Genomic DNA, 15501 nt, shown 5'->3' with positions numbered 1-15501 from the left:
TCTAATTATATAATTTTCATACGATACTTTTTTGTCAAATGAAATATAAAATTTTTATATCAAAATTATAAACATCACTTTAATATAATATGAAAATGTATATATATATGAGACAATTCTATTATTTATACATAATATATTCACCACACCTATATTATTTTTCAATGTGGGACATATAACATACTAAAATGTACATATCTTTTATATATAATTTTTTTTGTGTTAATACCTAAGTTTCAAGGATGCCTCCTATTTAAATTTCACCCTACTAAAAAGTACATATCTTTTATATACTATTCTTTCGATGTGAGATACATAATTTAATTATTTAGACGTAGTATATTCGTCATGCCTACATTATTTTTCAATGTGAAAGATATAACATACCAAGAAGTAAATGTCTCTTCTTAAAAAAAGCCATTATTGTATACGTATTATTTTTCTTTGAAGGTAAACCCACTTAGTCTCGATCGATGTTTATTAGATAAGGATTTCTATATCGTACATATAATGACACATTAACGCTCTATTAGTGCATTCAGGAGACAACTATTAGTAAAATCTTTAGTTTTGTACTGTGTTAGGAGACAACCATTAGTAAAAACTCTTTGTTTTGTATTGTACTTTAACTTTGTGTATGTTGTAATATTGTTCATTATAGGTTGTCTATGTGACACCAATATTAAGTGATTTTTGCTTCTCTTGTTCATGTTCTTAACTCTTTCCCGAGCAGTTATCATCAATCTCCACTTTATTTTTTATATCATATCGTAGAGATAATAATAGAAAATTTTAAGAGAGCTCTTTTAAACAATATTTAAGAGACTCAAAAAATTTTGGGTTGATACATAAGTTCCAAATATGTCTCCTATTTATAATCATAGGATCACACTACCTTATACTAATCTTTCGATGTGGGACAATTCTACTATTTATATGTAGTATATTCATCACACCTACTTATTTTCCAATGTGGGACAAAACATACTAAAAAGTACACAATTTTACATATTAAAAAGTACACCATCTTTAATATGTGCAAATAATATGAAATCTATACTCTAATGATAACATTTTTTACCACAAAGCTAATTATATTATTTTCATAATTTTTTTAACGATATTTTTTTGCAAAATGAAATGTAAAAGTTTGATATAAAAATTAGAAATATCACTTGAATATAATTTAGGAAATATACATATTATAATAATTAAAAGATTCTCTACTTTATTTTTTACATCAAAAATTATACTTTCCTAAATTGAATTTTGATGATGTGGACGCTCTCAGATCGCTCGAAAAAACTCTCTTTTATATATATATAGAGATTTCTAGACCGGGCAAAAGTATACCGAACTCGAAAAACCGATCTAAAATACTTAAATCGACACCTGACCGTACACCCGAAAGGTATAACTGAACCTCACCCCGAAACCTGAATCGACCCGAATTGATTCGAAATCGAACCGAATTTGTAATATTCGAAATAGACCCAAGATCGAATGAACCTGAACTGTTTCAACCTGAATTGTTTTAATCTGAACCGATATATACCTGAACCGATTTCAACCCGTACATTGATGACAGAAACCCAACATTGAAATCCAAAATGACCCGAATGTATTTAAGCGTTACATCTAGGGTGTCTTTTTGTACATGAGTGTCACCTTCTTGACATCAATGAATTAATATTATATCGTAGTTATACAAAAAAAACATTACTTATTACTTTTTAAAAAAAAAAATATTTGTATTATATCCAATGTTTTAAATAAAGACCTAATCCCTTGACATTCGATCAGATTATGATCTGACTCGAATATCATCTGCTCTGATATTGACCCGATTCGAACCTTATTTGCACCGATATTGACCCAACTCGAACCTGAACCGACCCGAAATATCTACAACCGATTATAGGTGAAAACTGAGTCCAACTTGAGTTGAACCGAACTGAAATCGAAAAAAAGATAAACCGAAATAACCCGATCTGAAAGAACCTGAACCGAAATGTCTGATTGACCCGTTTGTCACCTCTAAATATTTTTATGTAATCCATATGGTCGGTCGATGTAAAACCAAATACGAAATCTAATCCAACTAATTTTTGTAAATTGCACTCCGTAAAACAATTGCAAAATCATTATTTTCTTTATTTTTTTACTTCCAAAATCAATGTAAAAATAAATATATTTTGACAAATAAAAATATAAATTACTGAACAATTATAATAAAAAAATATAATCATAAACGAGCCATGTTAAAATAACATTTGATTTATGTACCAAAAAAAAAAAAATAACATTTGATTTAAAACAGGGGAAGTGGTGATTTAGCCCCATAACTCTTTACAATTGTGAAATTAAGCCCCATAACTCTCAATTGTAGTAATTTAGCCCCATTACTTATACAAAAAGTGCAATTTGGCCCCAATTTAAATTCTCACCAAATTCTCCTCAAAATCTCAATAGCTAAACCTCAATTTCTACCCCAATCTAATCTTACCTTACTCAAAAGGTAATATATTCTTGTTATTATCATTTAGATCGTCTTATTTTGTTACTAAATTAGATTAATTAGAGAAATATTTATGTTCATTAGTTAGTATATCAATCTGCCTCATTATAAACGGACACTATCCATCTAAAGTTGTAGACAGTGACTCTCTCACAAAATGCAACTGAGAGGGCAAGTGGGACAGTATCTGTGTACAACTTTAGACGGAAAGTGTCCGTCTAAAGTGAGAATTTGTGTTGGTGTATTATATGGTTATTCAATATATAGACATATCAGACATGGGAGTGTTTGCTTATGGTTGCTACTCCTTTGATTTTTTTTTGTTACAGAAGTTTGAAGAATGTATATCGTTTATGAAGAAATAACTATGTACGGAAAATGTGAAATTGTAATACGTATATGGAGAGTACAAGTTTTTTTTCTTATTATTTTAAGGAGAAATTGAGGAGATATTGATTTCAAGGGAGATATTAGATACAATTTGAATTGGGGTCAAATTTCACTTTATATATAAGTACTAGTATGGGTGCCCGGCTTCGCCCGGGCTAACTCTATTTATAATTAAAATTTATTTTCAATCAAATAAAACTACTTTAAAGTTACATAACTTATAAATTTATCATTAATATATTTTTCTATGATACGGAGTATATCATAAAATTACAATGAAATAAATTCTGAGACAAATTCATTACTCCCGCTATTAATATTTTACTTAAATCGATTGGTTAGCCAATTGTTCGTATATACTTTCCATTGTTCTTAGTATTGTTACTTTTATTACATTCGTTATTACTATTTTACTTTCACTACTCACGCCGTAATTATTGTTACGTAAGTATTGTTACTTTCACTACCTGTACATAAATATTGATAATTTCATTACTTCTGTTACTTTCACTACTACCGCTCGCTACTAATATTGTTATTTTGACTATTCAAATGGGTGATTACTATCATATTACTATATCCAATGGCAATTCTATGGCTTTCACTACTCGAAATAAATATATTACATATATGCATTAAATTAATCAAACTGAAATAATTATGGAGTATTATATTTTTTTTGGAAATCTAGCTTGATTTATTTGCCTTTTAATAGTTTCCAAAATATTATGTACCAAAAAAAAAAATTGTTTCCAAAATATAATATACTTATATTATATTTGCTTATGTTAAAATAATTAACATCTTTATACTAATTAATACCATAAATGAGGCATGTTTATTTTAAGGAAAATCACCATATTCCGTTGTTCTATAAATTTATACTTCAACCAAAACTATATAATATTTACATTGAAGTCTGTTAGGGTGCAAACCCTTGTCCCACATCGGTAGAATAAAGATGAAGATCATCTTTATAAGTGTCCAGAAAATATAATAGTACGACTTGGGAAGGAGCCCAAGAGTAAATCCGTGAGGGCTTGGCCCAAAGCGGACAATATCGTACTATTATGGGTTGTGGACACAGATGCAGCAGAGGCCCAACACAAGGTATTCACGCTTCCGCACAACAAGTGGTATCAGAGCCCAAGGTTTGACTTGGGCTAGACACGAGGATTCATCAGCAAGCCCAAGACTTGAAGTTGTACACTGTAAGGCATGGAACTCCTAGCTCGGGGTGAGTCCTTGAGCAGACCCGGTCCAGGGTTAAATGGATTAAAGGCGTCATAGGTCTTGCGGGACAAAGACCATTTGTGTACTAGAACTGTTGATCAGGTGGACCCTTCATCGTTGGGTGCCACAGTCCAGTGGGTCCTTTCCGGGTTGGATGCCGAGACCGTTTGTGTTCTAGGACTTCGAAGTGACGGACCCGATCCGGGGTATATTGGATGCGAGAGGATGTTCGATATGCATGTGTAGCAAATCCCCAAGAAGGGCACATGGACGGCTCGTGGTAGCATGGTGTGTCGGCTAAGGGGAGGTTATCAAGACTTGTGATGTTTCGGTTGTCTAGAAGTTGGGGCTGTAGAGTGGGAGAGATTGGGTGCCACAGGTCTGGTGGGTCCTTTCCAGGTTGGATGCCAGAGACCGTTTGTGTTCTAGGACTTCTGAAGTGACGGACCCGATCCAGGGTATATTGGATGCAGAGGATGTTCGATATGCATGTGTAGCAAATCCCCAAGAAGGGCACATGGACGACTCGTGGTAGCATGGTGTGTCGGCTAAGGGGAGGTTATCAAGACTTGTGATGTTTCGGTTGTCTAGAAGTTGGGGCTGTAGAGTGGGAGAGTCCTCCAGGGAGGTCAAGGTCCGAGTCAAAGATGATGGTCCTTGGTTTGAGGGAGCCCAAAGCGGACAATATCGTACTATTATGGGTTGTGGACACAGATGCAGCAAAGGCCCAACACAAGGTATTCACGCTTCCGCACAACAAAGTCCCTTGTTCAGATCCATCGCACGACCCTAGCGATTAAAAACTATATGGTATAATTAATTTGTATATATTTATTTAATTACATTGAAGTTCCTTGGTTTCTGGAATTAATATATAGTCTAAATTACTCCAATTAAGAGTTATGGGACTTAATTTCACAATTATAAAGAGTTATGGGGCTAAATCACCACTTCCCCGAATTTCAAACTACTCCCTAAAACAATTGCAAAATACTTAAATTATTAATTAAAGGTTAATAAAAATAAAGAACAAGCCTAAATAAACTTCCCGATCCGATGCTGTATTTGAAATTTGTAAAGCTCGAATTGAAATTGACTCTAATCGGTTTTGACAAATTTCGAACCGAGCTTTGACTGACCTCAGTCCAAAGACTTTACGAGTAACAAGCCTACTACTTTGGCATCCCAACTCAAAACGAGATTGACCCGACACAAACACTTCACTGTCAACTGAAAAACGAAAGGATTATTTCTTCTTCTTCTTCAGGTAAATTGTGCCTTGCTCATTCTCCATTTACGATTCTGCTATTTAAGCGTCAGTAGTCTGCCACAATTTTACTATACTCACTTTATCCCATTTATATCGTTCCCTTTTTCCAAATTAATTGTCGTCTTTCTAATTAACATTCTGTGTGAAATGATTTAGGGTTGTTTTTGTTAATTCTGAATTAGGGTTTAATATTGAAATTATTGTTAGGTAATCACTTGAGAACTATGAAATCCCAAAAGCGCAAGTGTTTTTCAAAGAACCGTGATAGGTTGAGCGAAATGCCGGATGATGTAATTGTCCACATTCTTTCTTATTTGCCCGCTGTTGATGCTGTTAGAACAATGTTGATTCGTAGATTTGGAAACCTTTGGACTTTGATGTCTAATCTTATGTTCGAAGATAAAGAAATCCTCAATAAGATTGATCCGGATTGTACATGGGAAAACAATGATGCAGAGTGGTTCCCCATTTTCATCCGCAACGTGTTGATGCTTCACAAAAGACCCGTCATTGATAAATTTCATCTACTTCTGGAGTGGGTTCATTCAAAAAGCGAGGCTGGTGATGATGTAACAATGTGGTTGAGGTTTGCTTTGGATAAACAAGCAAAGGAAATTGTTTTCCGGGATGTTGGTTCTGAGTTCATTAACGGTGACGACTTTCCAGATTTTCTAATAAGTCAATCACTTGTTACACTTGAACTCTCCCACTGTTTTATCTGTAAACTACCTCAAGTGAACTTGGGGTCTCTAAAGAAGCTTATACTTTGCCATACGGACATGTCTGACGGGATATTCCAAGATTTTATTTGTGGAAGCCCTTCCTTACAAGAACTGCGTATTGTGGAACCTTTTTGTTGCAAGTATGAAAGTATAAGTGCTCCAAACATTCGTAAGTTATCTCTTATAATTATAGAAGATGACAAAGATGTTGATCCTTGGTTGTTGGATTTTCCCAAGCTTAAAAGTTTGGAATTGGGAATAAATCGGATACCAAAGGTCATTGATGTTTCATCTGTTCGAGATGTCTACCTCAAAGAGTTGTGCTTTGATATGGATGATGAGAACGAATTTGCAGGGTTTAATTTATTTTTGGAGAAGTTCTCATGTAGTGATGTTTTCCAATTATCCTGTAATGCTTCTGAGGTAAGTTCTTGGTCTTTCTTGAAAACAATATAGTCTCTAGCATTTTTCGTTGGTTTATGACAGATATAAGCTTCCTCTGATTAGTGACCATTGTGCTTATATCGAGGTTTATGTTATATAGCTAACTCTTTGCTTATGTTGTTTTTACCAATCTCTTACGGATTGTTTAATGTTTGGCATATTCCTCTATGATGTAATGACTGGTGAGTGTTTGAGTAAAAAAAAAATATTACTAATGTCAATCTCCTTCAATTGCAGCCATTCCTTCACTCAATAGATGATTCACGTCTTTTACAAATCAGATGGAAGCGTGTAGTTTTGCACTTGTGTATATTCTGTCAAAGCTGCCTCTTGGGCATCTATCATTTGATGAGAAGTTCAATACACTTGGAAGAACTCATTATATACACAGACACATCTTTGACTAATGAAAGTGTATGCAATACCCCTAGTTTATTTTCTGGTCTGGATTGCAAAGACAGTACTGATTTGCCTCTTGTCGAGCTTTCTAATCCATGTGTGATGCCAAAACTGAGGACTGTCACCCTTCATGGCTACGGAAAAGCTTGCAAACATCAGCTTCAACTTGTAGAATTCTTGCTCAGAAGTGCGACTGTCTTGGAGAAACTTGTAATTGTACCTAACAAGAGTCAATTAACACTAATGGAGAAGCTGGTCAAGCTGGATTTTGTTACGCATGTGTCGAGTTTCCAAAGGTCTTCACCAAGTGCCAGGGTACTCTTTCTTTGAGTGGTATGGTTGCTTTTTCCCACACACTCTACGAGGTTCCATGATTATAGGTTTCTGTATTGGGTATTTTCCGCATGGGATCTGTAGCTTAATCGTTTGGTTCAGTTCTGATGATATCGTCATGAATCTGGTTAGGTTAGTTTAGTTAGGCATCCCTTTCAGAACGGAAATCTGTTATGATGTTCAATGGGGTGGTTATCTTTTTCCATCAACAAACTATAGAAGATTGAGCTCCTTCTTGCTTCACAAGTCACAACTATCAGACCAATTACCTCCACAGGTTCCCAAGCCGTAGCTGAATGCCTGAATGTAGGTGCTCAATTGGATAGCGTTGTCTTGCAATCTAACTTGGTTTTAGTGATCTGATGTTCCTTTGTTTATTGTATGCTGAAACAATGTTTGACATAATGTTGCGTGAAAATATATTTGCGGACATACCCTGTTAACGTTTTTTTGGTTAGTACGTATATGATTAGTATACTAAGACTGAGTCAGCAGCTAGTTAAATGCAGTTGCAGGGAGGGCATCATAGGTTGTTTGCACAGGGATGGCGGAAAGTTGCAGAAAGTTTAAATTTTTAAACTTTGGTCAAGTGGTCGATTCCGACAGTTTGAACTTCAATACCAGTAGCAGAATATAGAGGTAGTAGTAACCCAGCATCCACAGTTATATCGATAGCATTGAATAGGTTGCAGAAGATGTACTGTAAGGCTGAGCTAGTTTGTGTCCTATCGGAAAAACAGTCCGACCAAATCATTTGGCTTGGATTGAACCCAGACTGAATTCCTTTAGGAATTTGGGGTAATTATTTTTTAAGGTGTCGGTCTTTACTTGGGTCCGTATTAAGACTACTTAATTTAAATCTGGACTGAATTAACTAAAATTTATGTTTATCACGACTAATCTTAACTTTGTAAACGAATTAATATTTTACATTAAAAATTTTTTACTCATCATATACACTAAACACCGACATAGCTTACTTCTCGGTCCATTTCAGTCTAAGACCGCATCAGGTTAATGTTCGATCCGATTGAGGAATGAAAATTTTCGAGTGTAAGGTCCGCCAGATTTCTTTTTCGGTCTTGTTCGATTTTAGACCAATTTCCTGGCTTATTTCGTGTCTTATAAAATTAGTTATACTATAATGCAGTAAAATAATTATGGACCATTTTAATTTATTTCAAGACTATTAGACCACCTCTAAGCAAGAGTCAAGTTAATTAGGTCACCATCCATTTTTACTCTTAATCGCACCTTATTTACCTTGACTCATTTGCACCCTTTTATCTAGAAGGCGACTTATCGATCACCTTGGTAATCAACTCACTCATTTTTCACTTTCCAATTTTTCTAATCATTTGCTTTTTGTCACCTATTAGGTCATCAAATTAGCCAAATTGAGCAAAAGAGGTCATTACTTACCTCTTTACAACAGTCCGTCTTGCTTCAGACCGCAAGATACCTCTGAAACAATAAGACCTCTCACAAGTGGAAATCACATGGGTGATGGGACACCCCATGTACTTTCCCACTCACTTCCTAAATAGGTATTTTGTGAGATGAAACTGTCTGTCTTATTATTTCAGACGGATCTGTTGTGCTTTTACAAAAAGTTCATGTTAACTTTTTGTTAGCTATGGATTAAGGTGGCCCAAAATGTCATGACTTCGCAACTGATCTTGTTTGAGAGTGGTCTTAAAATTGGGTCATTTCGTGTCTCATCTTAAATTGCTAGCAACCGATTCAAATCAAATTCAACCATATATTCCCTCTATACCAAACCAATGGTAACATTGACCTTTTCACACTTGTCAAGAAATGTTTTGCAACGTGAATATCTTTAGTTACACATTATTAAAAGTTATAAAAATTTGATATTCTTATAGCATTCTGGACGATAAATCAAACAAGATCTCACATGACTATATTTTGTCTTATATACTAAGAATAATATCGAAAATTCCCTATAACCATGAATAATGTCAAGATTCTCAATGTTACCATTGATGTGGTATGGAGGGAGTATATATTATTCCTGCAATTTACATATACACTAGTGATGAATAGCATTTTAGTCACTTTTTACCCCGCATTTATATCTTATTACGACTCAATTTTGCGTGCTTAATTGTCTAATTAGCTCATTTATTTATTAATTTATAATAATTAGTCGTTTTAATTATATTTAATAATTAGTCGGATTTCAATAACATTAGTATTAATATTATTTTATTGTTTATAATTTGTAGGCGAGGCGATATAATAAAGTGGAGATTCGAGTAAGAATAAAAGGGAACGGAAATCGAGGAGTGAGACGGGTCATGGAGCAAAGCATGTGAATCAAATGAAAACAAAAGAAATGGTCAAAGCTGACCATTTGACAAAGTCAACCCCAACACGCAACAACTACACCAATCTTGCCACACCACCATTGACATACCACCAACTTCATCATCACCATTCCCTGCCCACCTCCATTAAACCAACAGCAGAGCACCATTTAACCCGACATTAATTCACGCCACCTTCATCATTCATCATCAACCCGACATCACCATACTCCAAACCCGTCTTCACCTTCACCATCATTCACCAGTCATCATCGTCATTCATACTCCCAACTCCATCTGCGACATCTCAGCAGCAACGGCTTCAATCACCATGGCTGCCACCAGTCCAGAAGCTCGACATCACCACCGCCATTTTCGAATATCACCATTGTTGTCCCATGCGTCCTTCACCTTCAACCCGCAACAACCTGAACTCCATCCTCCGTCAATCCATAATCAATCCTCACCATTAATCAACAACAGCAACCCCACCATCTCCTATGCATAATCAGATTCGAACTCGCACTGAGTTTTTATGAAGCTTTGTTCTCCGTGCCGGTGCCCCGGCAGTCGACTCCCTCAACCGGCAGAACACACACTTTTTTTCCTCCTTTTTGTGAAGTCCTCGCTACCGGCATAGGCACCGGCAGCCGGCCAGCCGGCACAACGCACCAAATCAACAATTTAGCATCAGTCTTGCTGTTCTCTACCGGTGCCCCGGCGGTCGACTGACCGGCAGAACACACATCCCACTTGATTTCTGCTCTTTTCTCATTGACCTCGCTACCGGTGACATGGCCGGCCGCCGGTGGACCCGCAAAGAACCCCTGATCGTCCTTTTTCCTTGTTTTGTCCTTTTTTGTCTACTTTTTGTTCAATTATTTGGGGAGCCGTGTAGTTGGTGTGGTGTGTTAGGATTATTATTATTATTAGTAGTAGTAGTAATTAGTAGTATTATAATTAATAAATTAGTATAAAAAGAACTACCCATTAACACACACTTAGACATTATTACCCATTACTTTACCTTAGAAATTAGACTAGTTCATCTTATTCTCTCTCAATATTGTAAAACCCTCATATTTCCTCTCTTATTTCCATTCAATAAAAAGTTGTTATCTTTCTTTAATTATTAGTTTAATTCTTCTTTTGTTCATTCAAGTTCTTCTCTTTTCATTAGTTTACAATTAATAATTTTGGGTTGTATTTGGAGAATTGAAGAATCCTTCCATATTTCAATCCAAGTTCCTTTCTTTGCTATTGAGTTGGTATAATTTCTCTTCTTAATTTCATTTGTTTACATTTGTTTTTCTTTCGAGTTTAATCTTAATTGTTTATGTTAGATTGTTGTTATTCTCTCTCTTGTTCATCTTTTCTCTATTCACCATTGTTGTTTACAAGATTGAATCTTTGAATTTCTCATGTTAAAGATTGAGTCTTTGAGTTTATTGAGTTAAAGTTTGTGCCTTTAGTTTAATCTTCATTGTCTCTTGAATTAAATTGTTTTTCCTTATAATTTAAGTTGGATTATTGCATGATTAGTAGTAGAATTTGTACTTCCATCATGATTATGCATAAAGATTCCATCTTTATTGTCTCTATTGCCTTTAAAAACATGATTAGTGAGTAGTCTTCTACTAGGACTCGATTTGACCCGACATGAGTAATTTCACTAATTGAATCTCATGAAGGCTAATTATTTGGGGAAATTGGTGAGGGTAGTTTAGAGGAATTACATGGTTTAAGGATCGATTTTTGGGTAGTGTCGACTTGTGACCCTTGTCCACCAACGAGAGTTGGTTAGGTTGGGAATCGGGTACCCGGAATTTGGTCTTATCGCTAACCTTAGTTGAGACCGAAAGGGAGAACTAAGGGAGTGTACCTCTAGACTAGCGTTTGAAATCGACCCTCGAGAGAGGGAGTGGGATGACCCGGAATACGATGGGGGCTTAATGACCTTGACCGATTTCTTGACCTCCTTGGAAAAGTGCACGTTTTTGGGTTGTTGGGTGTTGAGTTAAGGATTCCGACCTTCGAACCCGAGAGGAGGGTTGGTGGGTAGTGCTACTGTCCTACTTCGAACCCGAGAGGGGGGGTCTTAGGCGAATTAGAGCCATCTCCTCCTTACTTGTCTACCCGAATGATTAGCCTAGGGAATTAGTATGTGGAATTACGAATTGTTGTGGGAGAACCGAGTTCTAGGCCTTTTAATCATTTGAACTACACCTTGTCCTTCTTTCTTGCTCATTTACCTTTGTTTTGTTAAGTTTGCATTTCATTTTGTTTTAGGTAGCATTAATATAACAACCTCATCTTTTATTGGCGACTTAGCTAAACATAAGAATTTAAACAATTAGTAATCACCCTTGCTCCTTGTGGATTCGACCTCGACTACCCTACTACATTAGTTGAGTAAATTGTTTGATTGGGGGAGTACGACAAACCCCGCTATCAACTAGGTAGTATCCCGCGCTTCGCGCGGCCTGTTTGAAACTTTTATTATTATAATTGAAGAAAAATAATATAATTCATATATGACATTTAATATTTTTGTTTATAAATAAAATAAATTAATCTTTCTCAAATCTTATTTTTTTTAGTTTTAACTTCAATGTATTTGATGGAGCATATTCTGCACCCGCTGACCGAGTCAACACATTGAGCAAGGTCAAAGCTAAAAGACAGCAAGTCAACGTATTAGACAGCCTAACCGACATAGCCCGTCGGCCTGTCACTTGGGTCTCGGTCTCGGCAACCAGCCGGCCGAGAGGCATATCCGCGTACTCACATCCAGTCCCCTCGGCATGGAGTCAGCTAGGCCTGCCGGCCCGGCATGGGTCCCTCGGCCGAGGGTAAGATAGTCTTTCCACCTGCTAGTCACTTGGCCACTTGGCCACTACGTGACAAAAGGTGAAAGTCTATAAATACTCCACTTCTCTCATTGAGAAAAGGATCCAAAAACTAACTGAAAATCTGGTATAAACTCCCTTATCTCTCTACAATACACTTTGCCAAGTTAACACACAACTTATCTCTTTAAGTTTACTGACTTGAGCGTCGGAGTGAGTACGCTCGGTACCAAGCCGAGCCCTCAGTTTGTTCATCCTTACAGGAGAGAGCGAAAGGAAGAGACAAGCAAAGACGTCATTCTACAAGCTTAAGTAGTCATAATTCTGCTCCGGAATTACACCCGGAACAGTATTAAAATAAATACATGCAATTTTAATTATACGGAGTAACTAATAAGTATAATTATTTATGCATGATCAACGTTTTATAAATAATTTTGTAACTAATCAAATATCATACTCCCTCCTATGTACAATAAACTTCCTCTTTCATTTTGACACAAAAATTAAGGAAACACATTATTCCACCATATAAATAAATTTGGACCACACAAATACACTACCCCACCATACAATGAAATTTGGACCACACAAATACTTACCAAAAAAGGAAATAGGGAACTTATTGTGAATAGGCAGAAAAAAAAAATAGGGAAGTTTATATTGAATAGAAGGGAGTATTAATTATAATAAAATGTATTTGAATAATGTAACAATCAACATTCAGTTCTTAAATTAGATTTATGCTCCAAATTAGCTAATATATGTTCAAAATGATGTGAATATAATTATAGACACTTTTCAATTTTTTTTGTATACCGTGTGAAATTTATGGAGCAAACATATCAGGTCCAAACTAAACTTATTCGAATGTTTTGGTTGTGTCTTGCATGTGCTATGTATCAAACATAGCTATTAGCAAACATATCAGGTCCAAACTAAACTTATTCGAATGTTTTGGTTGTGTCTTGCATGTGCTATGTATCAAACATAACTATTAGAAATTTGCACATTTTTTTTAAACAACTACGGAGTATATATAATGATGTTTAAGATTTTACCTATAAATAAAATATGTTGAACATTCTCAAATATTATTTTTTGAGGTTTAAATTAAAAGTATTTAAAAAATACGGAGTAACATATAAAATATTTAACTAAAAGTAATATCTAGTTAGCCATAATCAATGTCGTTTTATACTTGACGTATACATATTTAATTGAAACTATTAAAGAAAAATGTAATATGTTTTCTACTTTTTCATGTCGTTTATAGCACTATTGTACGTAATAATCATTACTTTTATTTTGATTATTCGAATGCACTCGTGATCACTGTGTACATACATACTCTTTATCACATTACTTAAACCCTCACAAAAAAATCTCTAGTGTATTTATTTTGTCGCAATATAACTTTTTCATTTCCACACTATAAAAGCTTATCTTTTGTAGTTAGCTTTAAGTTTTGTTTGTAATAAATACAATGACTCTTCCAAATATATTTTTCTTGATGGATTTAATGGTCTAGGTTTTATAATTTTCTTAAATGTTTTTTTACATAAATGTAAAGCATTTTGAGATACTCACTTTAATCATCTATGCATATCAAAATATTTCATTAAATATAATGAAAATTATACTCTATTGAAAGCATTTTTCGCACTAAACGCAATGATTTACATTTTATAATTTTTGTCAAAATAGTTTTTTAATAATTTAAAATTAAACCACAGTAATTATTTGATGTAATTTTATAATAACATTTATTAAACTATAACTAATACTTTGCTGAGATTTATGCTGCATTTATTACGTTCTTATTTAATGATCAGCTGTAATTAATGATGGTAATTAAAGTTGAAATGCCACGTGGCGCATCCACAGCGTTTAAACCCAGTTATATATATATACTAGGTAGTATCCTGTGCTTCGCACGGCCTGTTTGTATAATTTTTTATTTTAATTGCAAAATAAAAAATATATAGTTAATATATAATAATGTTTGAGATTTTATCTATAAAACAAATAAAACTTATTGTGTTTCAATTTTTTTTCTCAATAAAAAGAGAAAATCTCATTATAATGAGCATTTGTTTAGAACATTTATTCTTTAATTTTCAAAATGCATCTATTTACTCTTTATAATCTATAGGTTTGATGAAGCCGCATTACCTTTGTTCCGGGTGTAATTCCAGAGCAAGTATTGTTACCACCCGTGGTTTGTAGAATGATGTCTCGAGTTGGATTCCTCACGTCTCTATCGTTCCTCTCGGCCTCTCCTGCAACAATGAACGAACTGAGGGCTTGGCTTTGTGCCAAACGTACTCACTCCGACGCTCAAGTCAGTGAACTTAATGGGATAAGTTGTTAGTACTTGGCTAAGGATATATTGTAGAGAGATAAGGAAGATATTACCAGATGAATAGTGATTCTTAGGTTAATTTGTGGATTCCCTCCTCAATGAGGGTTGAGGAGTATTTATAGACTTTCACCTTTTGTCACGTAGTGGCCAAGTGGCCAAGTGGCTAGCAGGTGGAAAGACCGTTCTACCCTCGGCCGCTGGACCCATGGCAGGCCGGCCGAGAGTCTTGGATATGAGTACGCGGATATGTGTCCCGGCTGGCTGGTTGCCACGCCGAGACCGAGGTGACAGGCCGATAGGCTTCATCGGCTAAGCTGTCTGAGTCGTTGACTTGTTGTGGATATCCTTGACCTTGCTCAATATGTTGACTTGGTCAGCGGTGCAGAATATGCCCCATCAATTTGCCCCCAGCGTAGTCTATGCCGTGGTATGGGCTCCGATGTATGCTGAGCGTATATTCTGCGAAAGTAACTTATGAAACTTTTCTGTATCGACTTCTTCTATCTCGGCCTGGTTCTTATCAGGCCGTACCATATATATCCCCCCTCCGCATGGATGTGTAAAGGGCATCCGATGTGGAAAAGGAAGTGACGCTGGCCGAGACCAGGGTTGGGAGTCTTAGCCGTTGCTTTTGATTGCCCCCAGTAG

General features: G+C 35.4%; 2 protein-coding genes across 2 annotated transcripts in view; both read left to right on the top strand.

Annotated features, from left to right (window-relative positions):
• Positions 1-7757, top strand: part of LOC141642394 (uncharacterized) — a 41596-nt gene extending 33839 nt beyond the window's left edge. Inside the window, exon 4 of the transcript XR_012543300.1 lies at positions 7357-7757. The gene's annotated coding sequence lies outside the window, so the exon portion shown is untranslated. The remainder of the gene's footprint in view (positions 1-7356) is intronic.
• LOC141642393 (F-box/FBD/LRR-repeat protein At1g13570-like) lies at positions 5249-7757 on the top strand. Its single transcript, XM_074451175.1, has 3 exons — positions 5249-5408; positions 5619-6556; positions 6815-7757. Exons 2-3 carry the CDS (start codon positions 5636-5638, stop codon positions 7304-7306), a joined length of 1413 nt encoding a protein of 470 aa, XP_074307276.1. The 5' UTR covers positions 5249-5408; positions 5619-5635; the 3' UTR covers positions 7307-7757.
• Positions 7758-15501: the final 7744 nt, after the last annotated feature.

The sequence above is a fragment of the Silene latifolia genome, chromosome 2, assembly GCF_048544455.1.
Source record: "Silene latifolia isolate original U9 population chromosome 2, ASM4854445v1, whole genome shotgun sequence".
Taxonomy (NCBI): Eukaryota; Viridiplantae; Streptophyta; class Magnoliopsida; order Caryophyllales; family Caryophyllaceae; genus Silene; species Silene latifolia.
The sequence above is the reverse complement of the archived record's forward strand: the minus strand, read 5'-3'. Positions and strand labels throughout refer to the sequence as shown.